This window comes from Nyctibius grandis, chromosome 27 (genome assembly GCF_013368605.1).
Source record: "Nyctibius grandis isolate bNycGra1 chromosome 27, bNycGra1.pri, whole genome shotgun sequence".
In the NCBI taxonomy this organism is placed as follows: domain Eukaryota; kingdom Metazoa; phylum Chordata; class Aves; order Nyctibiiformes; family Nyctibiidae; genus Nyctibius; species Nyctibius grandis.
The window spans coordinates 3,641,027-3,668,473 of record NC_090684.1 but is presented as its reverse complement, the minus strand read 5'-3'; the positions used below and the strand labels follow the sequence as shown (position 1 = coordinate 3,668,473).

Here is a 27,447-nt window from a genome sequence, read left to right as displayed (position 1 = left end):
GAGCCTGTTTTCTCCCCTCCAGTTAGCGAGAATTACCACATCCATCAATCGTTATCTCTACAGCAAGATTTTCTTCCCAACCTCCTGCAGTTTCGCTGCAAAGTCCTCACAGCGCCTTCCTCACCCACAGTCGGGGGTGCTGCTGTGCTGATGTCCTTCAAGTTATCGCTGGGGACTGGTCTGGGTCCCCCGGGGTGGGGGGATGACAGTGGGCACCACCCCCTCCTTGTCCTGGGGGGTGCCTGGATCCCCTAAATACTATGTGGGTCCTGTCTTTTGGGATGTGTGGGGCTGGCATGGGCAAGCGTGGCATGGCCAGAGCACGCCTGCCCTTGGCACACGCTGGAGAGGATGCCCAGCAGCGGGTGGAGAGGGTCTGGAGGGGCACCCACTGCCCTTGACTCGCTGGAGGAAACAATGTGGCCCTGGCAGGAACCTCCCTGGGACTTTTCCATTCCCCCACCAGTCCCAAAGTGACGGCGTGTCGTTTTTTCCCTGCATGAGGCTGTTGGCAGGGCTGGGGCTGGGCATCCGCAGGCTCCGCTCCCTGATCCGCTCCCCTGCTGCGTAGCCTCAGCCAAGCCCCGCTCTCACCCGGTGCCTCGTCTCCCTTTGGCACAAACAGCTTTCCTTTGCCAAGCCCCTTTAGCTCAGGGGTTCGGTTTGTCCCGCAGCATCCCGGCTCCTCTCGCCACCTCCCTCCAGCCATCGCAGCCCCTCTGCCCCTGCAGCACCCCAGCACCTTCCCCCACGCAGGGAGCGAAGAGCTGGTGGGTTTTTTTGCTGGGAGCTCAGGAAACCAGTGTCCATCCTGCTCCCACTGCAAGCCCCGTGCCCTCTGTGACAAACACCCGTGGGGCTGAGCCAGAGGGGCTTTTGCAGGTGGAAAACAGATGGGAAACACGCAACAGTTGTTTTCCTGGACAGACTATTGCATAAGGGAGCCGGCACTGTGGTCACGCTTTCTGGAGAGCCTCACACGCAGCCGACCTCTTCTCCCTCCATCCTTAACCCTCTCGCACACGTGGCTTTGTTTAACACCCAAGGGTGCTTCTCCCCCCTTAAAGCCCAGCTGTCAGCTGGACATACCAGGCGCCTGCCAGCACCGGCGGCAGTCAGGTGACGACCCAAACGTCTGCGGGCTCCCCCCGCTCCCTCACTTCTACTTGAGCCACGCGGAGAAGCAGCGAGGAACCCAGTGCTGGCAGCACCCCGAGCCCCGGCAGCACCCTGAGCCCGGACCGGCACGGACACCCAGCAGGTGAGCTCCAGGGCGGCTTCCAGGGCAGGATGAAAAAGCACTTGATTTTGGAGTGTGGGTGGGATGTTATTAGGAAGGCTCGGAGCGCAGCTGTGGCTTGTAGGAAGGGACGGGGGTGAGGGGGACAGCTGGCACCCAGGGGGCTGGTGTGAGCCTCTGGAGCAACCCGGGGTCTGCAAAACCCAGCCTGGCAGCTCTCGGTTCTCCGTCGTGCTCGTGGTATCGCTGGAAAGCGCGGGGATGCTCGGCGAAAGGGCAGGTGGTGTTTGGTGGTGTGAAAGGCAGAAACTGGGCAGTGGGGTGAGGTGTCCTTTCCCGTGGGACGCGGTGGCACCATGTCCCCCCATCCTGCGGTGTTGCTGGCAGCCCCAAGCTCGCTACCGCGGTCCCAAGGCACGTTGCCATGTCCCGCTGGGACGCCCAGCCCTCGCCAGCCCTGCTGCTGCCCCGCACTGTCTCCCAACACCCCAGGGGTGGGCAGGGGGCTGCCAGCAGCCCTCCAGCCCCACATAACGCGACTCCCATCCCTCCCCATCACTTCCAGGCAACTAGCGATAGGGCAAGAGGACACAGCCTCAAGGTTCGCTAGGGGAGGGTCAGGTTGGACATTAGGAAGAATTTCTTCTCAGCAAGGGTCATTAGCCATTGGAAGGGGCTGCCCAGGGAGGTGGTGGAGTCACCATCTCTGGAGGGGTTTAAGAAAAGCCTGGACATGGCACTTAGTGCCCTGGTCTAGTTGATGTGGTGGTGTCAGGGCAATGGTTGGACTCAATGAGCCCAGAGGGCTCTTCCAACCTCATTGATTCTGTGATTCTGTGAAACGCAGGTCTGGGTCAGGGCAGCGATGCCCTGGGAGGGCAGCTGGTGTGTTCGGACAGTCACCGGGAGATGGGTGTTTGCGGATGCTTTAAAGTATCTCGTTTGTTTATTTTTTTCACTGCCGAGGGATTTCTCTATACAGAGATGTATTTTCCTGCTCCAATATCTTCTGACTCATCTTCATCTGCAGTGCCTGGGACACATTTCTTTTTCTTTTATTTAGCTAGAGGAAAAATATTCAAGGTTCCTAGTTTTGTTTTTGAGGACACAGATGTATCTGTAATTCCATGTATTTTTAGTGACGTAAATATCTTTTGGCATTCACGATAACCTGAGCCGGCAGAAGCGATTTATTTCAAGAGTGTCTTGTTTCAGAGGAGCTCAGAGCAGCTCAGGGAGTGTTTGCAGTAACATTTATCTGCTCTGAATGGACAAACAAAAATGAAATGAAAAGAGCCCCTTTCTCTTACTGCAAATCTTGCTCTGAGTTTTGCTTAAGAGAAAATAATAAAAGCCTTATCAAATTGTGGGTTTTTTTCCCCCCCAACTCTTCACAATGCCAAGGTTGCCAGAATTGTGTGTTATATCAGCTGAGTTTCAGCCTTGAACTGCCTCTGAAGCAATAAATACCGGGTTGAAGTCATGTTGCACTCCTAAGAGGTGTTATGACAAATCCGTTTGCTTTTTGCTTTTCTTTTTTTTTAGGGGAAGAGGGGAAAAAAAAACCTACCCAACCCACCACAAACCTCCAGCTTTCAAGGGAGAAATCCTCTTAAAAAAGTTGCCACAACTTAACAAAGTGCTAAATGCTTTTATTAACTTCCAGAAAAGCTCTGAAGAGCTGCTTTCTTCCCTGCTTGAAAAGCACTCATCTAAGTGGCCTGGCTTTGTTCCCTCCCCGCTGGTACAGGCGGGTAATTGTAGTGTAGAAATTCCAACTCCAAAGTGTGGGGTGAGGAAAGAATAGAAAAATGGGGGAGGAAAAATAAAAACACCTCGGGGGAAAGGTAAAGGAGCTGCTCCGTGGGTTTGGGAGGCAGGAGGGTTTCTTCTCCCCCTTGTCTGCCTTCAACCCACTTCATCCCACTCCTCCAGGCGAAAAATAAAACAGGCACCTGCGCCGAGTGCTCGTTTGCTCCGTGGTTTAATTGCAGCAGGAGAAGCGTGAAGGGGAAATTTCAGCAGCAGAGCATTGGCTCCTTGCTGCAGGATGAGGAATATGCTGCGTTTCAGTGGTTGAAGCTCACAGGTTGGGCTGTAAGTGCTGGCACCAGTGGAAAGGCTGAGCTTGGAAAGGCTGAGCCTGCCCTCCTCGCGTGGCCCCAGGAGCAGCCTGGCAGCCAGCTGCCCGTGCTGGGAAGCTCCAGGTTTATTCCTGGTGTGAGCAGGGAGGTACCACCACCCCTCTGCTGTTGGGTGTCTCCTGATTAAGGAGGGGGTGATGGTGCTGTGCTGGTCTCAGCAAGGCTTGGGGTTGGCAGAGGTGGTGTCGCTCACCCAGCAGCACATCCCGGAGGCTTTGCTAGAGAGAAATGCATCTTCCAAAGTTGTTATTATCTATTGCATTGGGTTTCTTCTAGAAAAACAGGATGCAAAAGTCTCCAAGCTAGGCTGAAGCTGCAAGAACAAGGAGAAAGTCACCCGTGCTAACAGGGGCAGGCAAACCAGGGCTCTGCACACCCTTTTGAGAGCTGCAGGAACACGGGCCAGTCCTCAAAAAGATGATTTTTTTTTTCCCGTCCCTTTTAGTTTGGGGTCTGGTGTGTCTTCTGATTTTACTGCCTCGATGGTATGAAGCCAGACTGCTCCTCCAGTGTAAATATTAGCTCAGCTGCCTTTTTGTCTTCCTCAGAGGCTATGGGATGGATTCCCCTGCCTGATGCCCACCAGAGTAAGATTCATCCACGGGCTTCTCGCAAGGAATAAAGTGCAGGGGTGGGTGTTGCTGGGTGCTTGCAAGAGAAACCAAGGCAGCACAGCACAGATGAGGTCCATGCCTGTGCTTTTCCTGCCTTTCCTTTTCAGAGCCAGGGCTTGTTGCTGTCAAGAGCAAGGAGGAATTTCTCTCAGGGGCTAAAATCAGGAACGGAGCTGTTGGGGAGTGCTCCCTTGGGCTGTAGCTGGGCTGGGGAGCTCGGGGGAGCCAGCGCTTGGGTGCGAACCGTCTTGGTTCTCCTGCCACGTGTTAGCACGGTGGAGGAAATGCTCCTACCAATGCTCTGGTGTTAGATGACGAGGAATGTCCCAAACTGAGGTTTCTTTAGAAGGTGCAGAAGATGTTGCTAACCTCACCAGCAGTGTGAAGAGGCAAGGGACTGCCTGGGGACGTGAGCCTGCAGAGGCTTTATTAATAAACCTCCTTTGCAAGGAGTGTCCCAGCTTGGGAAAGACTAAGACCATCATTAACACTGTCTCGTAAGGCAAACTGGGGCTGTTTGACAGCAAGGGGTGTCATTAATGCAGCGTATTAATAACCCGGCGTTACCGGTCCGAGGAATGCCCTGATCCAGCTGCTTGGACAAGGCCACGGCATTAACTCGATAGCTCTTCGTGATCATTCCCCTCTGTTTCTTTTTCCCCCAAGATATTTAAATGGGGTCTTTTCTGGACTCTGCATTTCAGTCTGGGGCTCCCTGCCAGTCCCTGGGCACCTAACGATCCCATCCCACCTGGCTGCCCGGTGCGGGGCCAGGCTGTGCTCACAGATGGTGGCTTTGTGGTGGCCTGTCCCTTTTTCTCATGCTCATCCCCTCTGTTTTGCAGACACCGCCGGTGAAATCCCAGCGTGGGCGTTAACTGGCCCAGCACAGGTTGTCCTAAATCCTGCTTCCGAGCCCCCTTCGCTGCTGCTAAAGGGGAGTAAGTTCCCCCTCCGCCTTTCGCCCAGCACCATGGTGGGGCAGAGCCCCCGGGACCCCGGTGAGAGCAGGCCCGCCGTCCTCCTGGAGCCCTTCGTCCATCAGGTGGGCGGCCACATGAGCATGATGAAGTACGACGAGCACACGGTCTGCAAGCCCCTGGTCTCGCAGGAGCTGAGCTTCTACGAGTCGCTGCCCTTGGCCATGAGGCAGTTCACGCCCCAGTACAAAGGTAAGGAGAGATGCTGGGGAAGGAGCTAAGGGTTGGTGTTGTCACCAGGATTAGTCCTGAGAGTGGGATAAGGGCTGGTGGGGCGAGTGGCTGCGCGGGAGGTACCGGCTGGCTCGGTGGGGCTGGGTCTGAGTCCTGGAGCCCCGTCGCTTGTGCAGGTTTTGCCGAGCAAGGATGCTTCCCTGTGAGTGTGTGCCCAGGAGCAGGGCTGTGGGCCTGGGAGGGTTTCCTGGGTCTCTGTGGCTGGGGGGAGTCTCTGATGTCTAATACAGGTTGAGCGCTGGCTGATGGCACCAGGAGATGTCCCCTCTGCCCATCCCCTCACTGCCATGGTCAGCCTTGGTGACACAGGGGACTGCTGTTATGTCAAATAGGGCTGAAATTGGTGGGGGAAAGGCATGAGAAGAGGGAGGCTGAGAGCATGAACACGATCCCCTCCCGGGAGCCAAGAGCCCGGGGAGCGGGACAGGGGGGGTGAACACAGAAAAAACAGAGCAAGGGGCAGGAATGGGACGGGGTTTCCCAACAGTGTTTGCTTTGGGGATTTTGCAGGCTGTGGCCCCAGATAAGCTGGTCTGATGGCATGTGAATGGCAGCACTGAATAGGTGCAGGAAAGCAGGAGAGTCTTGTTCAAGTCAGCAGACTCAAGATCTGACACATGATGCGTTTTATTCAGTGGAGCTTTGGATCAGCATCCCCTGATAAGGCAGGTTTTCTGTACCAGGAGCAGAGCTCAGGGTGCTTTCGCCCCACGTGCACGGCCCCATTGCTCCAGGCCTTGGTTTTAGAGGAGGTGAAGGTTTGTGTTGGAGGAGGAGAAGCTGTTGAGGGCAAGGAAAGGGTCAGGGTTAGCATCAGCACAGGCTGGGGGAGGGATGGTCCTTGGGGCCAGCGTGAAATACCGAGCCTGAAGAACCAGCCCAGGGATGTATCAGGCATCGCTTTTGCTGGGTGCTGCACCTGAGCCAAGCCCTGCTCCCCCCCAGTGCTCTGGGCCCTGGAAAATCAGAGGCACAGACAACTTAACTTCTTAAAAATCACATCCAGGCACGTGTCCTGCCACAAGCAAGACCTGCCTGCACAGGGAAGAGCCTCCCGCTGCCCCTCTGCTCCGTGCCCCCATCACTGCCCCGTCCCCCCTGCAGTTTCCCTGGCCCTGACTCTCCTTGCCCTGAACCACTTTCCCAGTGAATTTCTCAGCTTAAACATTGAAAATCAGCTCTTGGTGTCTGCAGGGGTCCAGCATTTTTTTAAACCTATCCTCCATCCCTCCCTTTCTTATTCCCTCACTATTTCTGCTTTTACTGCCAGACTTGTGCTGCTCATAAAGCTCCTGACCCTGGGTTTTTGCGAGAGGCGAGAAGCTCAGCTGTCACGTAAAAAAACTTAAAATATCTTTTGGTCCTTCAGCGGTACAGAAAAGAGCTCCAAGCGTCAGCCGTGGTTTCGATGCGCTTCCAATCCAATCTCTCCCTTTCCCAGAAAGTCAGGGGCCTTTGCAGATTTATGGGACAACATTAAAAAGATACTTAAGAAAGAAAACACGTCTTCCTCTAAGCAATTTTCTTTAGCAGGGGCCAGGGTTTGGTGCTGGAGAGCTGGGCCTTGCTATATCTCTCTAATAAAGATGTTAAGCAGTCCCAGCTTATCGGTTCAGGGGTGGCCCAGTTATTAACACCTTTTTTTTCTTCTATTGCAAGTCCCAGTGAGTTTTGCGACGAGGGGTAATTAAATAGCAATTCTTCTCCAATTTGGCATTGGGCACACACATTTTTTTTTCTCCTTCTCACTGTCCCAGCCCTGAATGCCAGGGAAATTAGAGGTGGAACAATTGCCCACGAGGGTGATGGAGGGGATGAGCATCAGGGGGAATAATCCTGAGGTCTTCAGGTTCACACGTGTCCATGTTCCTCATCTCTATTCTTAGGCTGCGGGGCATGGATGGCTCAGGGACCATTATGTAATGGTGACATTATGTCCAATGTTGATCAAATGTCATCATTCAAATTGAACGCCGAGTTGTCTGCTTAAAAAATGCTTAACCATCTCAGGCAGCTTGGTGACCTTGGGACCGGCTTTCCCCCCACCAACCCCTTGCAAACCTCTGCCTGCCCTGAGCTGACCTTGCGAGGTGATGCTGGGCTTGATTTCAAGCCCGGTTCTGCTCAGATTCCTATTGCATGCGACAGTAAATAAATGCACTTGGAAATTTAAAAATAAATCCCTGAGGGTAAAGCTACATAGCAAAACGCTCCTGAGCATCACTGGGATGCCACTAGCGTGGTGACAGCACCCGTAAATACCCGCTGGCGCCTCACCGGCTTGGGGCAGGAGGGGGATTGTGGTTTTGGTGTCACTAAAAGGCCAGCAAAGACAGAATCACAGAATCAACCAGGTTGGAAGCGCCCTCTGGGCTCATCGAGTCCAACCGTTGCCCTGACACCACCATGGCAACTAGACCAGGGCACTAAGTGCCATGTCCAGTCTTGTCTTAAACCCCTCCAGAGATGGTGACTCCACCACCTCCCTGGGCAGCCCCTTCCAATGGCTAATGACCCTTGCTGAGAAGAAATGCTTCCTAATGCCCAACCTGAACCTCCCCTGGAGAAGCTTGAGGCTGTGTCCTCTTGTCCTGTCGCTAGTTGCCTGGGAGAAGAGGCAAGTACCTAAACATGCCGTTGCTCCCAGATAGATGTTTTCTTATTGCAATAAAAGAGAAGGTCGGTAGCTGTACGTTTGTTTCACACACGTAGGTCACTTGCAGGACATATGCAAAACCCATACGGAAGCACAGCAGGAAACAAAGGTGTTTCTCAAGCTGAGACGTAGGTTGATGCAGGCAGAGTTTTCAGCTGGAAGGAGGGAGAGGATCACATTCCCTTGCAATTTAACAGCTCAGTCTTGCCTTTGAAAATCTCCCCATTAATTTTCATATTAATGTAAGATACTTAAGAACTCTTAGTTTCATGCTATATATAACATTTTTAGGGGCAGATTGTCAGCACTATGTAAATCAGCACAGCTCCACTGGCTTGCACATGCGTAACTGGGACAGGTTTTAAGGTTACAGGCTGCTATAGCTCCGTAGCTGAGCTGGATTTGGAATTGAGGACTCCATTCACCTCGCAGTGACTTTTTAAAAATAAAAGGGCTTTAATTTAAGCAAAAGATATGCTGGTTTTTTTTTTCCTGCCTACCTCCCCTGAAAATTCAAAGCAGGCAGCCGAGCTGATAGGAATTTCGCTTGCTCTCAGGGATCTGTAATACGGATTTTTTTACGAATGGGACTCAGCGAAAGATCAGGTGGGAGCCTGAGGAGGACAGAGCTCCCTGTGCTCACCATCACCATGAGCAGGGGACTGAGATAGCTAAAAATATTACTTACCCCCTAATTAAGGTTTCCAGCCCACCCCCCAGCTCCCTTGTGTGTATTCCTCCCCCCATTTCAGTGCAAAATTAGCTGATTTAACGGCGCCTGCCATGGCTCGCTGTTTGGATTAATGCTGATTTTACAGCAAAAGGGAACAGAAATGGTTGTGGTACCTGAGCAGAGGGGCTGTATGGAGGGAAGCGCATCCAAATACAGCCGGAGCTGCAGGGTTATGGGGGGAGGAATGGGCACCCCAAGGCTAACGGAGGTGGTCGGGGGCTGCAGACACACGGGGCTGCTGCGATCCAGGCGGTGAAAACCTCCCTCAGTCAGCGAAACCCACCAGGCAGGGCTCTGCGCACACACAGAGAGGGCAAACCCTCATGTCTGTGTTTACGTACCGTAATCTCCCTTTAAATGGAGAGAAGGGAGTTTGGATCTTTATTTGCTTTGGCAAATTTGCTTGGGAGAACAGAGCTCCCTTGTTTGTCAAGCTGCCGAAACACATCTCCCCGCAGCGCCCCACAGACCAAGTGAGGATGCCCTGCGGTTACAGTTGGATAAAACCCAGCTCCACGTGTTGCTAATGGGAGCTCTTTCCAGTGATGAGTTTTGCTGGTCCAACAGCCCCAACCGTCCTCTCTTGGCTCTGCCTTACAGCAGCTAGACGTGAAAGCAGCAGGGTATCACCCCGGGCGGCTCATGCGGCTGGCATCCCCTCTGAGACCCAACGGGCGACACTCTAAAAATGCCTCTGCTGCCTCGAGAGGCTCAGACAGCCCTGGCAGAGGGCAGCAGGAGCAGGACTGCAGTTATCAGCCTTTCCCAGAAAGGTCAGAGCCGTCTGGTACGCGAGCCATGGCCATTCCTGCTCTGTCATTTGAGATGCGGAGGCAGCCGTCCCCATGCCAGGAATGGGCTGAGGCTGGGCTAAATATGTGATGGGCTGAATGGCATTTGAGCCCTGAGATTCCTGTTAGAGTCAGGGGAAAATCGCGGTGCTAAAATACACAATGGTGTTTTAAGCACTTAAGTTGGAAAGTAATAATCCCCGGTCATCATGGTCATGTTCCTCCTTGTGTGAATACCGGACATATAAGGGTTCAGTCCTCCCTGTCAACCATTTGGGTGCTGGTCCTTGGTGCCTGGGGAAGGACACGACCATGACAATGTACAGGCATCACGTATGCAGGCAGCGCTGCCAGCCTGTGCTCATGCCTCTGCCCTTGCTCCCGGGGGCTCTCCAGTTAAAGGAAGCAGTTGGCATGCTGGTTGTCTCTGGAAAATTCCTGGTCCCCAACCCTCCCTTCGCTTCCTGCCAATGGAAAGCATTTCCAACCTTGTCTCCTCTTAAAAAGTGAGACCTAAATCCCTCCTCATAAATAATCCAGGAGCTCCGGGTCCAACACAGGGGTCTTTGCTGGGTCACTTGCGGCACAGCAGAGCCTGGAGGGACAGAGGACAAAGGAACACGATGTTCAGAGGAGGCAGGTTTCGAGCTGAGCCATGAGAGGAGGGATCATTAGAAAAGCCTGTGGCTGTATTCCAGAGTCTCAGACTAATGGTGTATACTGGGCCCCAAATCAGAGCGGAGTCAGTGTGGGAGGCAGCTGTCCTGCTCAGCGCCAGCCCTCTCGGGAAGGCTGGACCACCTTGGGCTGGTGCAGATGATGGCCAAGCCTGGATGGTAACTCATGGGTTAATCTCATTCTGGTTTGGTTTTTCCCCTTTTTTTGTCCAGGCATCGTTTCTGTGCACCTCAAAAAGGACAGCCTCGGCAACCTGACCCTGATCGCCAGCCCCAGCCTGCAGCCGGAGAGCTGCACCCGGCTGGATAACACCATCAGCAGCTCCTCGGTGACAATATGGCACAAGTGCACGTGGGCTGCCAGCACCGGCACCAGCACCGAGCACACGCTTGTCAAGTGGAGTCACACACAGCTCACCAAGACCTTCAAAGACAGGTGAGGGTCTGCTGCTCCCTGCAAACCTCCTCCTGGTCCTCACCTGCTGCTTTGGATCAGGTCTAACCAGGATGGCTTTGGTGGCACAACTCCTGGTTTAAGGCAAACTGAGCAAAAGCCGTGCCCAACCGAGGTGAAGCAAAGCAAAGTCCAGCTTGGTGGCTTCACGGTTCATCTCTTCCACAGCTTGTGGATGGAGCAGGGCAGATTTGGCTGTCGCTGAGATGCTGTTGCTCAAATATGTGCCTCAAACTCTGCTTTAAACCTGTTTCCTCGGAGCGCAGCGTGCTCCAAAAGGAGGAGAGGCCCCATGAGAACAGCCACCATGCACACAGCACGTAACGCCTCGAGGTGGTTCGATCCCGTCCTCATCCCTGGGGAGAGCTGTCTCTGACAGGCATTGAGGTGCTTGCAAGCACACCGTGACCTCAGGGCTGCCAGAAGCTTTCTGCAAGACATCTTTCATCTCAAACTGGTTCAGAAAGGACCTAGGTCAGCTCTGACTGAAGGGTGCAATATTGCTACCGTGAAACCGCTGCCCTCGGCGTGATGGGAGTTATGGTTTTTGGATGAGCGAGACCAAGGCATGACCCTCCAAGGAGAACAAGTCTCCTCATCGCTCTCTCCCTGAAGCCGGCCCCTCTAAATTGAGAATCATTCCTATTGTTGGACAATTTGCCTGTGTTGTGCCCGTTAGGTAGATAAATAGAGATTCCTGGTCACTGGTGCTATGAATGGCGCTTTTCACAGGAGCCAAGCACACTTTGAAATTATAATGAAAGAAAATATTGGCACCCAGCAATAGCTGGCTTTCTGCAAATTACTTTTACGGAGTAACAAAGGATCTCCGCAGGTTGGATGTGATGAATATGTTTCCTTTGAGAGTCCCTGAAAATTTACCTTATCAAGTTTGAGGCTCTACAAAAGAGGAGAGGAGGGAATATTCTCTTCTGGAGCTTATAAATCAAACGTGTTCTTTTGTGTGTTTTGTCTAGCTGCCCGGGGAAGATGCTATTGAGGACAGACCTTCCGTACTGCACAGATTCACTTTTGGAAGATGCAAACGGAAACCAGCCAGAAAGAAACAGCTACAACCCCTGGGGACTGCACTGTCACCGGCAGCACCTGAACCGCATGTCCTCCAAGCATAATGAGAACAAGCTTCATCGTATCCTTTTTCCTCTCTCCCCTCCGGCATAGCCTTGACTACAAATAACAGCTCGTAATCAATGTGTGTGTTATTGCAGAGGGTATGCATCCCTCCTCTTCCCTGGGAAAATATAGAATATACAGAATATATTTGCTCTGTTATCTTCTCCCACTGTTCAGTTAGACTAGATGATCATTGTAGGTCCCTTCCAACTGAAATATTCTATTCTATAATATTCTATTGTATTCTAAAAAAAAATAAATAAGAAAAAGAAAAAAACACTTCCCATAAAGAGCATTCAGCATAAGTCAAGGATCCCCTTGGCATACATTTAAAAACACAACTACATAGGAATTAGCAGCTGCCTCGCCTTTTATTTTCCTATTACACTTCATTACCCACCAGTCATGTGAGTAATACAGTTTAACAACTTCCCCCCCACCCACTGGATTGAGCACAGCGCCAAGGCAAGGTGTCAGATTGACAGCCCAGGGCGATCGTGCCACCAGAGAATGGAGCTGTTGGTGCTTTAATTGGTAGGACTGTACTACAGTAAATTAACTGAAATTGGCAGCAAGGGGCCCATAGCAATGACACGTTGGTAAAATTGGCTCAGAAAGTCTCCTTGCAGTTGTGAGCTATTACGGGGAGCGTCAGCAGTTGCTCTGATTTAAGACCTCTTTCAATTAGAATTTAAAAGTATTGGTTTTTCCCTTAACTCATGTTCAGAGTTTCTCTTGCTTGAAAACGTGGTATCGAAATACAACTATCCCTGCATCCTGGACTTAAAGATGGGAACCCGGCAGCACGGCGATGACGCCTCGGAGGAGAAGAAAGCCCGGCACATCAAGAAGTGTGAACAGAGCACCTCTGCGTCCCTGGGCGTTCGCATCTGTGGGATGCAGGTAAGACAGAGCCTCGGACCTTTTGGTGTTTGCCCGACACACGGCTGGAACCCAAGCTGGAAATCTAAAGGGGCTCTTTCCTTTCTTGGTGTAAATTGAAGCAGTTTCATTCCCGACTCCCAGCAAATGAGGCTGTAAGAACTGGCCACTTGGCTGCGTGTGTGATCCTCAAACAGGAGAGGATGCTTAGGGAAGAGTACAGAATAGGGCACATATTGGGTAACCCTTTCCCCAAACCCTCTTTGACTTCTGGAGATTCGGCTGTGTAAGTACCACCCTGCACCACTGCCACCAGTATGAGCAGCTGGAACCAGTTTACCCCAGCTGAGAATCTGCCTGTTCATGAACACAGATTCCCCTCTCCTGCTCAGCCCTTGGCTGCTGCACAAAAAAGAACAACAAAAGAGCATCGTGTTGCCCGGCTCGTGCCTTCGCAGAGCTGTCTCGTCCTGTCACCGCAAGAGCGAGGGGGTTATTTTGTGCCCAAATATTATGGTTCCTCTTGCTCAAAATCGCTGCCCTTCCTCCTAGAAACCGAAACCATGCATTTGTTTCACTCACACTTCTCAAGCAGGTTTCAAAATGTTGTTCTGCTGTGCCTGAAGGATAATTACGAGCATGATGATTTTAAAGCACATATATAGCAGCGTAAACGGTGTCAAACCCTGTGTCCCTTTCTGGTCTCTGACATCCTCAGCAGATTATCCTTTAAATTACAACTGGCGTGTGAGCTAATTCTAAATTCACTCCCTCGCTTCTTACTCAGTGTTAGCAGAGCCTCACATACAAATTTCTGTCTACATCTTGTCTCTCTGTGTTTAAGAATGCAAGATTATTGCTACCCGCGCATTATGCATTACGAGAAGGTACAGAGCGGGGGTATTCCTGTACCGCTGCAAACTCCAACCACAGCCGGAGGGAAAACGCTGTAAATCATTAGTGACACGGCTATGACTTACAGCTATTTGGGTTTCACAGAGGTGTCATTTATAGCTGTTCAAAACAAGAACCTGCACTAGTGGTTTAAATTGAATAGTTTAAATCTCCAGAAGACAGGAGGTGGGATTCAGGGAGAAGCCTGCAGCACGTTGCCAGCGCTGCTAGATATTGCTAGACTGCAATTGGTGTCCCCTTCCTCAGTTTAGGGCTGAACTTTTTAGATTAGGGTGAAATCTAGAGCTTTGGGAAAACTGAACAACTGAGTCTGGATTGCTTCTGTCTTTCCTCAAGGTTTACCAAGTGGACAGTGGCCATTTTCTCTGCAAAGATAAATATTACGGCAGGAAACTCTCGCCGGAGGGCTTCAGGCAAACCTTGCGCCAGTTCCTGTGCAACGGTAACCACCTCCGAACGGACCTCCTGGAGCCCATCGTCCTGCGGCTGAGAGCTCTGCTTTCTGTCATTAGGAAGCAAAGCTCTTACAGGTTCTACTCCAGCTCACTTCTCATCATTTACGATGGACAGGAGCACAAGGAGAACATGGCACCCTTGGACAATCACCTTCACTTCCAAAGAACAAACTGCACCACGTCTCACGGCACGAGTCACTGCCGAGTTGACGTCCGCATGATAGACTTTGCCCACACCACTTTTAAAGGCTCCAAATGCAATCACACCACTTACGACGGCCCAGACCACGGCTATATTTTTGGCCTGGAGAATCTCATCAAAATCCTTCAGAATATCTCAGAAGGAAAATGACGAATTCTGTGAAATAGACCCCGGATTTCCTAGTGACCGATAGCCCTGAGAAGTACCGCATTGGGTCGGTTGTACGGGACCCTCACGGCTGCTGGGTGTCACGTGCACGGTTTGGAATGAGAGCATGGACAGCTTGCTAGGAGAGCGCAAAAACCACTACGTGCCATTGCTGAACTCAAGCGTAAAAAGGAAAGAGCTGAAAGAATCTGTTCTCTGGGCAATCAATCAGGAGATTTATTCTCCTTTCTCGTTTTACTGCTGTCCTTGATTTATTTGTGAGCAGAAAGCAAGCATTACTTGAAAGAGTCTTAATGATAAAAGAGGACCTGCTCACCTCTACGCTCATGAAGCCAAGCGGGCTGAGGAGATATCGCGCGTTTGAGTGAGACTACTAAAATGAGCTGGCAGGTCTGAACAGATTGCGGCAGTACTTTCACGCTCAACGCTACGAGCTGAACGCAGAGACACAAGCGGGACAGAAAAACGCACCCCCTGACATTCACGCTCCGCACGCCCAGCGCCGTGAGACGGCCGGGTGCTCTCTGTACGGCGCGGGTGTTGGAACACAGATACAGAAGATGCTGCAGAGGTTCTGTGCTGCTGAAGGTGTAAAAGCAGGGGGACCTCAGACCAAGACCGGGACCTTGCGAAGGTTTAATATCCCTGCAGGATTATAACAGGGCATGTTTCAGAAACTTTCTAAGCAAGGGGCTCTGGAGGGGCTGGAAGTATGGGAATGCGATGATTCTGTCAGCTACCAGTCACAAAAGCATTCACATCGAGGTATTTTTGCTTAAAAAAAAAAAAAAAGTTTAAAAAAAGTGTGAGACTGAGTCAGGGACTGGACATTAAAGGTCACCTAGAAATTCTTTGATACGAATATTGTGTGTGTGTTTGGAAGAGACACTAACAAAAGACTCACAATAATGTTTACAGCTTTTGAGGACAGATTTTATTATTATGGAACAAACACAATTCCTTCCTGCATGGCGTGGGAAACCTGAAAAAGAAGTCCTTACACAAGGACCAGAGCTACAGAACCCCGTTACTGGGGAGTGGGGATATAAATAAAATTGTCTAATTAACTCTCACCTGTTGTCCATCTCTTTTTCACTTCCACAGCATCCTTAGGTTACGTTATCTTTTGTTTAGGGCTGTGTGTTTTGAAGAGAGCTGTTATTTCCACAGGTTTAAACACCAGATCTCAAGAGACACCTTCACTTGTATTTTACTGCATACAGCTGGTGAATTGCTACAATTTATGGCCAGAAAATTTAAGTCATCTGGCCCAGTTGCATATTTCACTTGGCCTAAGGTCCATCTCGGAAAAACCTCATTATTTACTGGATATTGTTCACAGTGTTGTGTATTTCTTGCCCACAAACTCAGACAACTAAAAAAACCCCACAAACACTCCACTTCAGTAGTGAAAGGACTGAGTCATCAGCTGTCTTGGATCACACACATGCACAGGTGATCAGTGCTAATTGTGGCTGGGAACAGCTCTGCTGATGGGGTTTCTACAGACCCACCTCAGCATCTGCATCACTGCTGAGCCTCTTTTGGCTGGATGTGTGCACATCTGGAAGCAGGGAAGGGTGAAGAAGGGTCTAAGCACGGCACCAGCAGCCAGACCCCCTCGTCAGCAGAGCAACACATCCTCCTTGGCTGAATGCCTCACCTGCCGTTGCTCCTGGGAAGAAAACAGCAACCTGTTGCTTGCACAGTGATAGAAGGCATCCTGCCCCCTCCCTGTCACCCCTTATATACAGCACATAATTATCAAGTATTTAACCATTTGCCTGCCAAGAGGAGCTCCGAGACAGCATACAGTGTTATGTACTCCACGTGGAAAAGGGGAAAAAGAGGCAAGGCTTTCTAGGTTTTAAAACGGCCAGATGCCAAGCGTTAAGGCAGCTACTGCTGGCTGCATGGCCCGGGTATCTGCAGCACGGCAGGAGCAAGATCCCTTTGCCAGCTGCACAAGGCACGGCGCTCGGCAGCGCAGGCAGCCACGCAGCAAATGAACGGGCAAAGCCAGGCTGCCTTTCACCACCACCGGGGAGGCTGCGAGCCCTCCGGGGAGGCTGCGAGCCCTCCGGGGCGCTCCTCGGAGCCGCTGAGGAGCAGCGCAGCTCCCCAGGCCTCGACCCCCCCCCCGTGGGCGGCCTGCGGGCCTCGCCTGGCAGCTCTCCCAGCCCTCACCGAAAGCACCCCCAGGAACGGGGGGGAGGCGGACGGGGCAGCCTCCCGGGACGCCCCCAGCCCTCCGCTTCGGTGCTGCCCCCCGGCGGGCTGCGCTGAGCGGCAGCGCCCGTTCGCCCCCCCGCCATCGCCCTCCCGCCGGGGCCCGCCCCGCGCATGCGCAGCCCCGTGACCCCCCTCGCCCGCCGTAGCTCACGTGACCCCTCCATGGCCGGAGCCGCCGGCAGCGATGGCGGCCACCAGGTACCGGCGGTTCCTGAAGCTCTGCGAGGAGTGGCCGGTGGAGGAGACGAAGCGGCAGCGGGACTTGGGCGTCTTCCTGCGGCAGCGGGTGGCGCAGGCCTTTCGCGAGGGGGAGAACACGCAGGTGAGGGCGGCGGCGGCGGCGCACCGCGGCGGCGGCCTGCGAGGGCTGGGGGGGTGTCAAGGCGGGGCCTGGGCCGCGCAGGCGCCTCATCCCTCCGGCTCGGGGGGGCCGGGGGTGGCGAGGGTGCGATTTAACGATCTCTCGGAGGTGGCTGTGGCGGTTTCTGAGCGCAAACCTCAGTTTGGTGCTGACACGGGTTTTTTTTACCGTGGCGCCCCCCCCGCCTCGGAGCTCTCACGGTTGCAGTTGAGGAGGAGGTTGTGCCTGCGGGACTCCGCTGTGAAATGAGCCTGCCCCGGGTCTCCTCAGGGCCCCGCTGTGAAACGAGCCTTCCTTGGGTCTCTTCAGGGCCCCGCAGAGCCTCCCCCGTGTCTCCTCAGGGGCCAGGACAGACCTTTAAAACACAGGCCCCAGCATAGCTTATTCCCTGCATAGAACAAGCTGCGGTGATAGAAGGCACCCTGCTCCCTCCCTCCAAGCTGCCTTGTATGCCATATTCCATACAAGGTGCTTTGGAGAGCCCCATTCCCGTGGTTATGGAAGTGGGATACAAAGCATTGTGAATTTGTAAGCACCGTGCTGGAATCGAATTAATTAGTGTGGTTTGCTTACCATAATGATAGGATGATAGTGTGATGCAGTGCGGAGGACACAGCGAAATGCCTGGCACTGTGAGGATGCAGCGGCTATAAAATTGGATTCTGGCTACAGTTGTAATTGTGTTGGAGTTTAGGCTTTGGTCCTGAAATAAATTAGAGAAGTTAGTGCTTGACTTGGGCTGCAGACCTTTACAGGCTTGGAGGTGCTGCTGTGGAATGTAAATGTGCCCTTTCTTAGCATAAAAACATTGTTCCAGATGCGTTTTCTACTTCAAGGGGCCATTACAGGCACCTAATTCTATATTGGTCACCAGAATAGGCTGCAGCAGACATTTCAGAAAGCACTTATTTCTTTTTCATATGCTCAGGACAGCTGAATGTGCTGCACCAGTTGGCTACAAGATCCCAAAGCTGCCACTCGTCTTGAAAATCTAAACTGATGCCTGCAGCACTGATGTCAATTTGTATGTATAAAGGCTTAATACAGCAAAGGGAAATGTTCTGGTAGACAGCAGGAGGAACGTCTGAGAAAAGAACTAGGACCATAAAGGATACTTTGTCAGTTTAATGTCTGTTTTATTCACATGGAATAAGATTTGCTGATTTTATGAGGGGGGAATACTGTTTCTGCTACCCATTTAATAGCTATTTCTGCTGTCATTACTAAAACATTAGCAGGGTCATTTGAAATGTGACTGCAAGACACGTTAAGCTGAAGAGCACCTGCAGTGTGATGGTGCTTACTCTTGACAGTGTGTCTGTCCCTATGTCCTCTCTCCTGCAGCAGCCATTACCTACTGAATAAGAAGAGCCTTGCCTTAGTTTTCCTAGTTTGCACAGAGGACGCATTACCCGCCTTGTGCTGAACCTGTGCCAACGTCCCAAGGGCAGATGAGCTGTGTCATTTTATCCTGACATGTTTCTGTTGATACTATTCTTATTCATGTATCCGTTTGAATCATTTCTGTTTGATGTCATCGAGCAGCAATGCAGAGTTCTGGGTGAGTTGGCCCCCACTGTAAAATAGAAAAACAAGATGAAGTGCCATCCACGCTGCTAAATAGATGGCTCTGCAAGGCTGATGGATCTGCTAAGGTATTAGCAAGATCTTTCCAACTTACGGGACCAAAACAGAAATCCATTGACCCTTCACAAACTGTTCAGTGTCTTTCATGCTGTTTTTCCCTTATCAATTATAAACTATTTTTAGCTTGCACTGGGATTTTCTAACTTCCATCCTGGTACGTTATCCTGTTTGATGCTTTAGAATAAAACAGGCAGCAAAACTGGCCTTTGAGCAAGAAGTCTCGCAGATTTCACAGCAGTGGCCAATAAGCATAAGAAAACTGTCCAGCAGTATTCTCAGTAACTGTATTCACAGTTGATCTGTCAAATCTTTTTTGAGCAGAGTTTAAGGTCCATTCTGGAAATCACATGCCTCATTATTCTTGTAGGCCAAGCTGGTGAGCAGTGGAGGGGAAAGACAATGATCTGCGTTCTGGAGCAGCATAGTAGGGGTCACCAGCATCCTACATTGCACTGAGAAGTCACCTCAGCTGCTCCTTGACTGTCCTCATAAGCCTTGAAGTGATGTTTAAAATGCTATGGAGGTTTAAAATAAGACTTATGTGATACTTTTATCCCTTTCCAGATTGCTGACCCCGAGACCTGTGACCGAATGTATGAGAGCTTAGTCAGAATCCACACCAACTACTACAAAAACAAGGTGAGCTTTGGCATTAGCCATTATCCCTTTTTTAGGGGGTGAGTCGGTTGGCTGCCTCGTCCCAGCAGGCTTTCTGGGAATGTGTAACAGACAAATGAGCGCTCAGGTGGATGCAGCACTAGCTGGTGCCTCTGGTCACTCCGGGAAAGCTGCAGACCTCTGTGACATGTATGAACAATGCAGATGATAGTTCTTGGTAGGGATGAACAGAATTCTCAGAGCGTGACTGAAAATGAGCTCGGACCCTGCTGTGTGGGGATGTTTTTGCCTGTTTTAATGCACTGCAAGTAACATTTTTTCCCTCTCTCTCCTTCTCAAACCTACTTTCTTGTTTGTGAAGTATCCACGCCTGAAGGACACAACTTTCACTGGAGTGACAGTGGAAGATTGCAAGATGATCCTAGCAACAGGTACTAATACTGTGCTTGATTCGAGAATAAGTCAGTGCAGGAGATAAAGTACATTCTAGTCTTTGTGGTGTTCACTGCATCACTTCTACTAAACACCTGTGACTAAAGGACAGAATGGGACTGCCGTGCCAGTATATTAGGATGTTTAATGAGGAGTAAGTTCAGGAATAATCGAGGAGATCTTCAGTAATCTATCAGGGCGAAAAGTCAATTGAATTTTGCACTGGGCAGGAAGAGCAGAGGGTTTGCAAGGGCTGTTTGAGATCAGATAGCAGGAGCTGTGTGAAAGAAATGCATGTTTGCTATATCATACTAAAAATTCTCAGCTTCTGTTTCACCACGTTCAAATTCCCTTCAGTATTTCTCCTTTCGTATTAGACTTTGAGAGAAAACAGGGTACCACAGTGCAGAAATACTCTCAGCCAGATCATTTATTAAGTGCAATGTAGTGCAATTGCTAGTGCAATTTTGTTCTGCTCCAGTTCCTAACTTAGATTGCAGAGCGTGGAAACTGAATATTAGTTGTTAGTGATAAGGGACTCCCCGCACAATTGATTGGAAGGGAAAACAAACTTGCCTCAGGCCCTGAAATAGAAATTCATTAAGATGAAAAGTCAAAAAAAGGGAAATATATGTAAGGCAAAGCTTTTATAAGAGGGCTTTAATTCCTTTGCTTGTCTTCTTTTCATCCTCTTTCCCCATCTCTCTTTTCTCCTTTTTCCAGACATTTTGAAACAGATGGAAGACATGAAAAAAGGGACATGGAAAAAACTGCGAGAGAAGTTTTATGCCAAGAAACCTGACGAGGACTCAAAGTGATAGGCTAACTCCCCGATTCTCCACTGTATATATTCCTAAAGCACTGTATGTTGCCATGATGAATAAAACCATTTATGCCTCTTAGCAACAGCATTTCTGTTCAGACCCACACCTTACACCTTTCATATTTAGTGCTCCCCTCTTCTTTTTTTCCTGAAAATCTAGGACATAGCTTAACACATCTGTGCTAAAGCCATATTGGAGCAGTGTAGTGTAGAAGAAAGCACTTTGTGGTGTTAGACCTGATGCTTTGTATTACAAGAAGTGGAACAACCAGGAGATGCACAGAGCAAGTAGGTGTTAGCTTTAAATTTGCTTGTGAAGATAACAATAGTGATGATGTGAAAACATAAGTATGCTTGTATTTCTGTGAGTTAGCACTGGTAACAGTGAAATTGAGGGAGGGATAACTTTAATAATTACATTTCTTTTTCTTTTGAGAAGACGCAGGAGAGAACTGAGGGTGAGTTTACCATGGTGACAGTGGAGCAGTGTAAGAGTTTAATTGATATTTCAATCACATGCTGCAGCAGTGTGTTGCTGCTCCAGCTAGCTATACAGAGATTTCCCTCAGCGTGAAGAGAAGGTTCCATATGGGTTACTGCATAGCTGAGGGATAAAGAGAGGTTTTGATCTGTTCATATATAGGGCCATAAACAAATTTCAAGTGTGCTTAGTCCATTGCTATGGCCTATTTTTATCCCTTTCTAAAGCTTTAATGCTTGCATCAGTGTCTAGTCTTGGGAGATAGAGGTACAGGACTGTAGTTGGGGTGGCTGCAGCACTGCTTGGCTTGGGAGGATGAGTGTCTAGAACAGAGCTATGCCAGGACTCGGCTTGGCTCCAGGCAGCACCACCAGCTGTTCCTTTTTATGGGTTTGAACAGTGGTTTCCTGGCAAGTAGTGAAAGACTTTAAAACTTTGCAGCAGGCTCTAATCCAGAGCTTCAGAAAACAAGGCTGGTGTTCAAGGTAATTCTCCATGGTAGCATTCTTCTTGAGCTTCTGACTGGAGCATGATACCATATTTTAATGTTTAACAGCTGGAGCGGAGAGCATGGGGTTGTGGAGCACTTTAGGTCTTTGGATTGTTCTGTATTTCTATTTATCACAACCCCATGAGATACCAGAAAAAACAGGAAGGGCGCTTTCTTTACCATGTTTAAGTTGTTTTTATTATAACATGATTTTGTATTTAATTTAGTTAAGGCAATTTACACTTTAGTTCTTAAGTAACAACAATAACAAAAAAAAAAAAAAAAAGTAAAACATTACACCAGAGATGAAACTAAAACACAGGACACCCCTTCACAGTGAACTCCTGTAAACCTGCAGTCTCCTCCTACTACTGCCCAGATATCCTTGGTCCACAGAAGGCAAAAGACTAGTTCACACTAGTACAAGCTTGGATACTCATCTGGTGAGTTAAATTAACCAATCCATCTCCTTGAGTTTAGCTCCTCTTTACTGCACCACAGTGACGAACAGAATTCTTTAAATGGAGAGGGATCAGCATGGAGCAGGTACAGCAGATACGACGGCTGGTTTGCAAAGATCCACATGTACTAGTGCCACTCTTGGAATAAGTTAAATATTGCAGCCCTACAGCTAGTTACACTACACCTGAGGTGGAGGCCGTCAGAGTGTAGCGCATGGAGATAAAGATACAACCCTCCACATTTGCAAAATAAAGAGTTATTGCAATGAGGAATAAAAGTCCTGTATAATTTATCTTCCTACAAGGGCATGAGAATAACCTGTGGGTCCAGGTATCATGAAGAATCCTGGCCAGTCCCTGGTTCCCAAATTGCTTACAAGAGCTCTAAGGGAAACGTTGACTGTGAAGCCTTTCCACATGGTCCGTTTTTCTCTGACGGTGACATCCATGTGTGGAACCAGGAAGAAGCAGCCTCGTTAGCTGATACATATGTGTAGTCCCTCGGTGGGTGAAGCTGATGCTTCTTCTCCATCTTAGTGGTTCATGGTATTCTGGACATCCACAAACCCCATCCTTTGTCTGCGCTTCCGTTGCTCTGTCATCTAGAGTTCAAACAAGGACACAAGTGAGGTAGGAAACCAGACCACCTTTCCATTTACTAACAGGCTCCTCCAGTGTGTGACTGACCAGGCTGCTTTAAGCATCTGCCAGAAAACCCTGGGAGCTGGACTCTAGCTGATGAGGAAGTAAAGTAATCAAAAAGCACGTCCCTGGAACCCCCCAAAAAGGAGCTGCAGGAGCACTTTGTATCTGAAGTTGTACTGGCTTGGGCTGGTTCTGCCTCCTGTTCCTTGCAGTCGGTGTCTATTTTGGTAAGGACAGCAGGTTTCTACAGTCAGGTGCTCCTCAAATGTTCCTATTTTTAAAAATGTTTAGTACCTGTTCCTTCAGCTCATTGAGCTGGGAGGTGAGATGGGACACCAGCTTCATCGTGGTGTTCAGTTTGTCCTGAAGATTGCGGATCTCATTCTGTTCCCCTTCCCCTTCATTGCTGACCAGCGACATGGCTCGCATCCGGGGGAACCAGTCAAGGTTCTTGTTCTGGAAAAGCGACCACGGAGAACGGGAGTTGGAGAGGGGGTGAAGAGGAGGGAAGAGACGTGGTAGGATTTAACAGGAAACCTGCCTGTGCTTAGGGATTAAAGGAATTCTCAAAGGCTCCTCTTGTCTGTAACTTTGCACATTTTCTACATGGTCCATTTCTAGTTTTTTTTTCTTACAGCCTTCTGGGCTCAAGTTCAGAAGTTTTTCTTTTCTAAATTTCCTTTCCCTCCCTTCTTGCCTTGAAATCCCCTTGAAGTCACACTCTCTACTGCTTGGTTCTGCCTTTGGTTCAATCCTTCGATACACAGTACAAAACATCAAATAGAAAACGTGTTGTTGGCTGAGATTGCAAAGTGGAAATAACCAGCTAAGAAAGAACTAAGGCACAACAACGTTACTAAATATTTTCCCAAACCTGTTTTTCTTTGGCAAGCCCATTGTTCTCCAGTATTTCCTGCGGGCAGGCAGGTTGCAATAGCTGCCCTGAGAGGACACATACCTTTATCATCTGCGCCACGTAACTCTCTGGCCCTGTGTAGTCTGTCTTGTTCTTCACTCGAACCAGCACTATGAAGTACAAGTAGTTCCACATGTTGTGCTCGTATTTAATATGCTCCTCAAAGGACACGGTCTTGTTGTCAAACTTGTCCCTTTCAAGTCCTGCGAAAGGCAGTGGAGAAGGGAGAAGGTGGAGGGAGGAGATGGGGAGGGGAGGGGAGGAGAAAGTAGGGAGTGAGCAAGCAAACAAATGTGAAAGTACAGATAATTGCATCCTCTCCCAGGTGTGACTTTCAAGAAGTGCTTTTAATAATTAGTTGGCATTTAGCACACAACAAGCATCTAAAACAGGGGGAAAATAACCCAGTTGTGTATTCAGGAGGCTTCTATTTAAAGCACCCCTAGCTATGCTTCCTGCCTCTGTATCTAAAAGCATGAAATGCACCCAGTGGATCTTTTAAGAAAAAAGCAGCTAGACTTACTGGGTTTCTCCCTTTTGTTTGGATGCCTTCCGAGGACTGAAAGCATTCCAGAACATTTTCTGTATTTTATTTCCTTGGTAATATGGTGCTTTTTTTTTTTTCCACTGGCTAAGTGACAGTCTCAGGAGTGACAGAGGCACAGCGACATGAACTCCACAATGTGGCTTTTTAGTTTAACACCTCATTAATAGAGGGTGAGGAACAATACAGCCAATTTCCCCTCTCAGTTTGTGGCCTTGTTTAAGCCTCCTCACACTGCAGTGACCCACAGGTGAACAGTTTTAAAGTTTTGCTGTGAACCAAATGAAAAGCAGAAACCAAGCTGAAACTCCTTTCCTTCCTCAACCTTAGCGGAGAGGAAGAGCTTTGGGGCAACTCCTGCACACCGAGGTCCCAGCACTCACCACATATGAAACAGGTCGTCTTCAGGATCTCTTCCTTCTTTTGCTTCTCGCTCCTCAGGTCAGCAAAAGTGTCAATAATGACCCCAAAGATGAGGTTAAGGACGATGATAATGACAATAAAGAAGAAGAGGAGGTCGTAGACAACCCGAGCAGGAAACAAGGACTCCTGTAATGGATGAAAGGGACAAACGTGTGTCTCTTGCACATCTCCTCTAGCCACTCCAACAGCGCTGCCTCGTTACACGGGCCATGGGCTGAGGGTACCAGGTGAGGAGGAATAACAGGGATGTGACAGGGGAAGAGAGGAGGGAAGCACTGGAGGACAGTGTGGGGGACAGAGCTGGAAGTGGCCCAGTTCCCAGGGAGGGAGGGCAGCTGCACAGCAGTGTGTGCAGCAGGACTTAGCAGAAAAAAAGGGGTCCCGTGTGCTGCCCAAACTCACGTCCTTCGATGGCTTCCGCAGAATGTCACCCACGCCCCCGCCGTTCCTGAGGCCATGGTTCAGGACAGTGACGATGCACATGAGCAGCGTGTCGCAGGCACGTTCCCACTGGTCAGCGTCTGTTTCTAGAGTACCGGAGGGGGAAGTAAAAAAACCCAGAGCATTACAAAGCATCCAGAGCTGCAGGGATGCCTCTTGCTGCAGTGACGCAGTGGCAAATCTCCTGGGAGCAGCTGCTCATTGTGGGTCTCCCAACCAGCAACTTCCCTGCAGCTCCTCCAGCTTCCTTCTTGCTGTGGAGGTGTTTGGCTGAGCGCTCCTGAAGCTCCCGCTTGCTTTATGACTAAATTGAATCTACTTCAACATTTTTTTATGCCAGGGTCAGTGCAAAATTTGCAGGCCTCTTGCCTCGTATGTGTCAGAGAGTGGGTGGTTTGTTTCCATCTTTGAAAAGTTACTGTCGGATTTTTCTGAGCTCACTGACAAACCAGGCAGCCAACGTACTGTTTGTCTAACAAACAGAGCTGACCTTTCTAACGAGCTCCCTTACCTTCCAAGGCAGCGGGCACAGCAGAGCAGCTAATTTTGTCACCGCTGCATGACTCCATGAAGGTCTCCATGTTCCTTTGCATCCCCAAGGGGTCATCTGCAAGTAAAACACACCACAGCCCTGTCAGAGCACCAGCTTGCCTTAGTAACGCTCTTCGCTGCTGTCACGGGTGCTTTTCAACTGCCTCTTCTTGTAGCTTTCAAGCTTTTCGGAAAAAAAGAGCTGCTTTGCATTCTCCTTTCCTAGGCTTTGAACCTTTTGCTCACGTTTCAGTAAGGCCTCTACAGTGCTAAAACTCCATTCGTAGCTGCCCACCCCCTTCTCTGCAATCACTTATAGCCCCAAAACCCTGCATGAGGACCCGAAGTCAGCACAGGTGTCTTCTCTGCCAATTCCAAAACCAGTGCTACAAAGAGTTTGCACCAAGGGTATAAACCCACGATGCTCTCACACATAGACACGTGTGTGCTTTTGCAGCGGGGAGGGAGCAGGGTCTCATGCAATGGTCCCGCTGCAGAAGGGGACCCACGCTCTGCCCCGTCCCTCTCTAGCCCGGGCACCACAGCCAGCGAGGGCAAGGGCTGAACAACCTTTGGCTTTACTGTCCGGCAGCCGGTCCACCTCCAGGATGAAGTCATCCTTCAGGAACAGGAAGCCCACGATGGAGAAGAGGTAGACGAGGATGAGAGCCAGGAGGGCTGTCAGCAGGATGGAGCGCCCGTTCCGCGTCACGCTTTTGATGACGTTAAACAAGGTCTCCTCACGGTAGATCAAGTCAAACAGCTGAAAGGACCCAGGAGCAAAGAAATGCCGTGGGGTGCTTTTCTTGATAATGCCTGACCTACCTATAGTGCCTTTTATCCTGAGATCTTGTATCACTCAGCAGACCTTGACTAACTTTCACATAAAGCATTTAAGTTTCCCAGCTTACTTTAGCAAAGCAGAGAAGAATGAAGGGACTTATCACAGCGGGAGGGCCAAGAATAGGACACATGCACCCTGCCTCTGCTCTCACCTCAAGTTGTCTCCCAGCTGACCCAGTTAAAGTACACAGTAGTGATTAGAAAGAGAGATAGCAAAAGGCCAGGAGAGAGACAGTAATAGATACTGTCGGAAGGCAGAAAGATCACCCTATACCAAGATTAGAGCACAGTGTATTGTTCTCACTGCTGTTATTGATCAGCCCCTGGAAGGTGTCACAGGAAACTTCTAGCCCCTAACAGGGGGACTCCATGCCCCAAACGTCTGCATCTACTGTACCAGGATGCTGTAGAAGAGTTCGTGCACAAAGAGTCCCAGGACGCTCGTCAGGATGTAGCCAACGTGGTAAAGAAATTCCACGTCCATGATCATGGCCTTGTAGCCTCGGATGAAGGTCCCACGATTGCCCACGAAGCTCACCACAAACACAATCTTGTTGGTCAGCTGGGGAACAACCAGAAATGGGAGGGAGTGGGGTTTGCTGCACTTTATGAACGCAGAAGACCCTCCTGTGTCGTGGGCTGCTACACTCTTTTTCCAGCACCTGGAGAACTTACATTGAGACCTCCCAGTATGTTCAGAGTGAGTCCAATCCCCAAGTAATAAATCGATCGCAAGATCAGTGCCACGAGGAGCGGTCTGACACCGTAGCGCTTAGTGAACAAGGCCATGATGGAGAAGCAGATCAGAATCCAGAAGAGCAGCGAGATCAGTGGGGAATCCAGCACTCCTGGGAAGAGGAGACCCACAGCAATTAAATGGCATGAGATTAAATGCGTGCTGCCAACCCAACACTGTGCTGCTGTCCAGGAAAACTAATGTGCAGATTACCAGAAGGAAGAACGAGAGAAATTATGCTTGACTGCAAAGACAATGTCCAACAATCGACTAAGATGGTTCCTATTGATACATTTTTCTACCATCTTTTATCCGAGGTCTCAAAGCCCCTGTAAATGATGGAGGATTTGCTGACAGCAGGTACGTATGCTGTTGTTGCTTCCCCTGTTTTACCAACAGGGAAAGCACAGCCCAAGGAGAAGAGACTTGTCCCTATGAAGGAAGCAGTGGGAGGGCTGAAATCTTGACTCAATCCCCTTCCTTTGACCAGCAGAAAGGACTTGGGGCTTTAGGAGTCCAAAGGAGACTGAGGGTGGGGGCAGTA

General features: G+C 50.1%; 3 protein-coding genes and 1 long non-coding RNA gene across 4 annotated transcripts in view; 2 read left to right on the top strand and 2 right to left on the bottom strand.

Moving 5' to 3' along the window:
* Positions 1 to 623: 623 nt before the first annotated feature.
* Positions 624 to 15,352, top strand: IP6K3 (inositol hexakisphosphate kinase 3). The gene is made up of 6 exons (XM_068419075.1): positions 624 to 1,261; positions 4,844 to 5,170; positions 10,283 to 10,505; positions 11,501 to 11,673; positions 12,385 to 12,560; positions 13,791 to 15,352. Exons 2-6 carry the CDS (start codon positions 4,972 to 4,974, stop codon positions 14,259 to 14,261), a joined length of 1,242 nt encoding a protein of 413 aa, XP_068275176.1. The 5' UTR covers positions 624 to 1,261; positions 4,844 to 4,971; the 3' UTR covers positions 14,262 to 15,352.
* On the bottom strand, positions 15,245 to 16,853 carry LOC137674013 (uncharacterized). The gene is made up of 3 exons (XR_011049791.1): positions 16,663 to 16,853; positions 15,794 to 15,954; positions 15,245 to 15,415 (listed from the first exon to the last, which is right to left on the bottom strand). It is a non-coding gene; the product is annotated as an uncharacterized lncRNA (long non-coding RNA).
* Positions 16,662 to 20,471, top strand: UQCC2 (ubiquinol-cytochrome c reductase complex assembly factor 2). Its single transcript, XM_068419076.1, has 4 exons — positions 16,662 to 16,833; positions 19,084 to 19,158; positions 19,499 to 19,568; positions 20,293 to 20,471. The coding sequence occupies exons 1-4, from the start codon at positions 16,696 to 16,698 to the stop codon at positions 20,385 to 20,387; spliced, it is 378 nt and encodes a 125-aa protein (XP_068275177.1). The 5' UTR covers positions 16,662 to 16,695; the 3' UTR covers positions 20,388 to 20,471.
* Positions 20,472 to 21,575: 1,104 nt separating this feature from the next.
* ITPR3 (inositol 1,4,5-trisphosphate receptor type 3) overlaps positions 21,576 to 27,447 on the bottom strand; it is a 41,639-nt gene continuing 35,767 nt past the window's right edge. The window contains exons 50-58 of the mRNA XM_068419491.1: positions 26,843 to 27,015; positions 26,565 to 26,729; positions 25,895 to 26,087; positions 25,305 to 25,400; positions 24,755 to 24,879; positions 24,313 to 24,478; positions 23,428 to 23,588; positions 22,764 to 22,925; positions 21,576 to 22,426 (exon numbers count right to left, since the gene is read on the bottom strand). Of these exons, the coding sequence (XP_068275592.1) occupies positions 22,358 to 22,426; positions 22,764 to 22,925; positions 23,428 to 23,588; positions 24,313 to 24,478; positions 24,755 to 24,879; positions 25,305 to 25,400; positions 25,895 to 26,087; positions 26,565 to 26,729; positions 26,843 to 27,015 (1,310 nt within the window). The 3' untranslated portion in view covers positions 21,576 to 22,357. The remainder of the gene's footprint in view (positions 22,427 to 22,763; positions 22,926 to 23,427; positions 23,589 to 24,312; positions 24,479 to 24,754; positions 24,880 to 25,304; positions 25,401 to 25,894; positions 26,088 to 26,564; positions 26,730 to 26,842; positions 27,016 to 27,447) is intronic.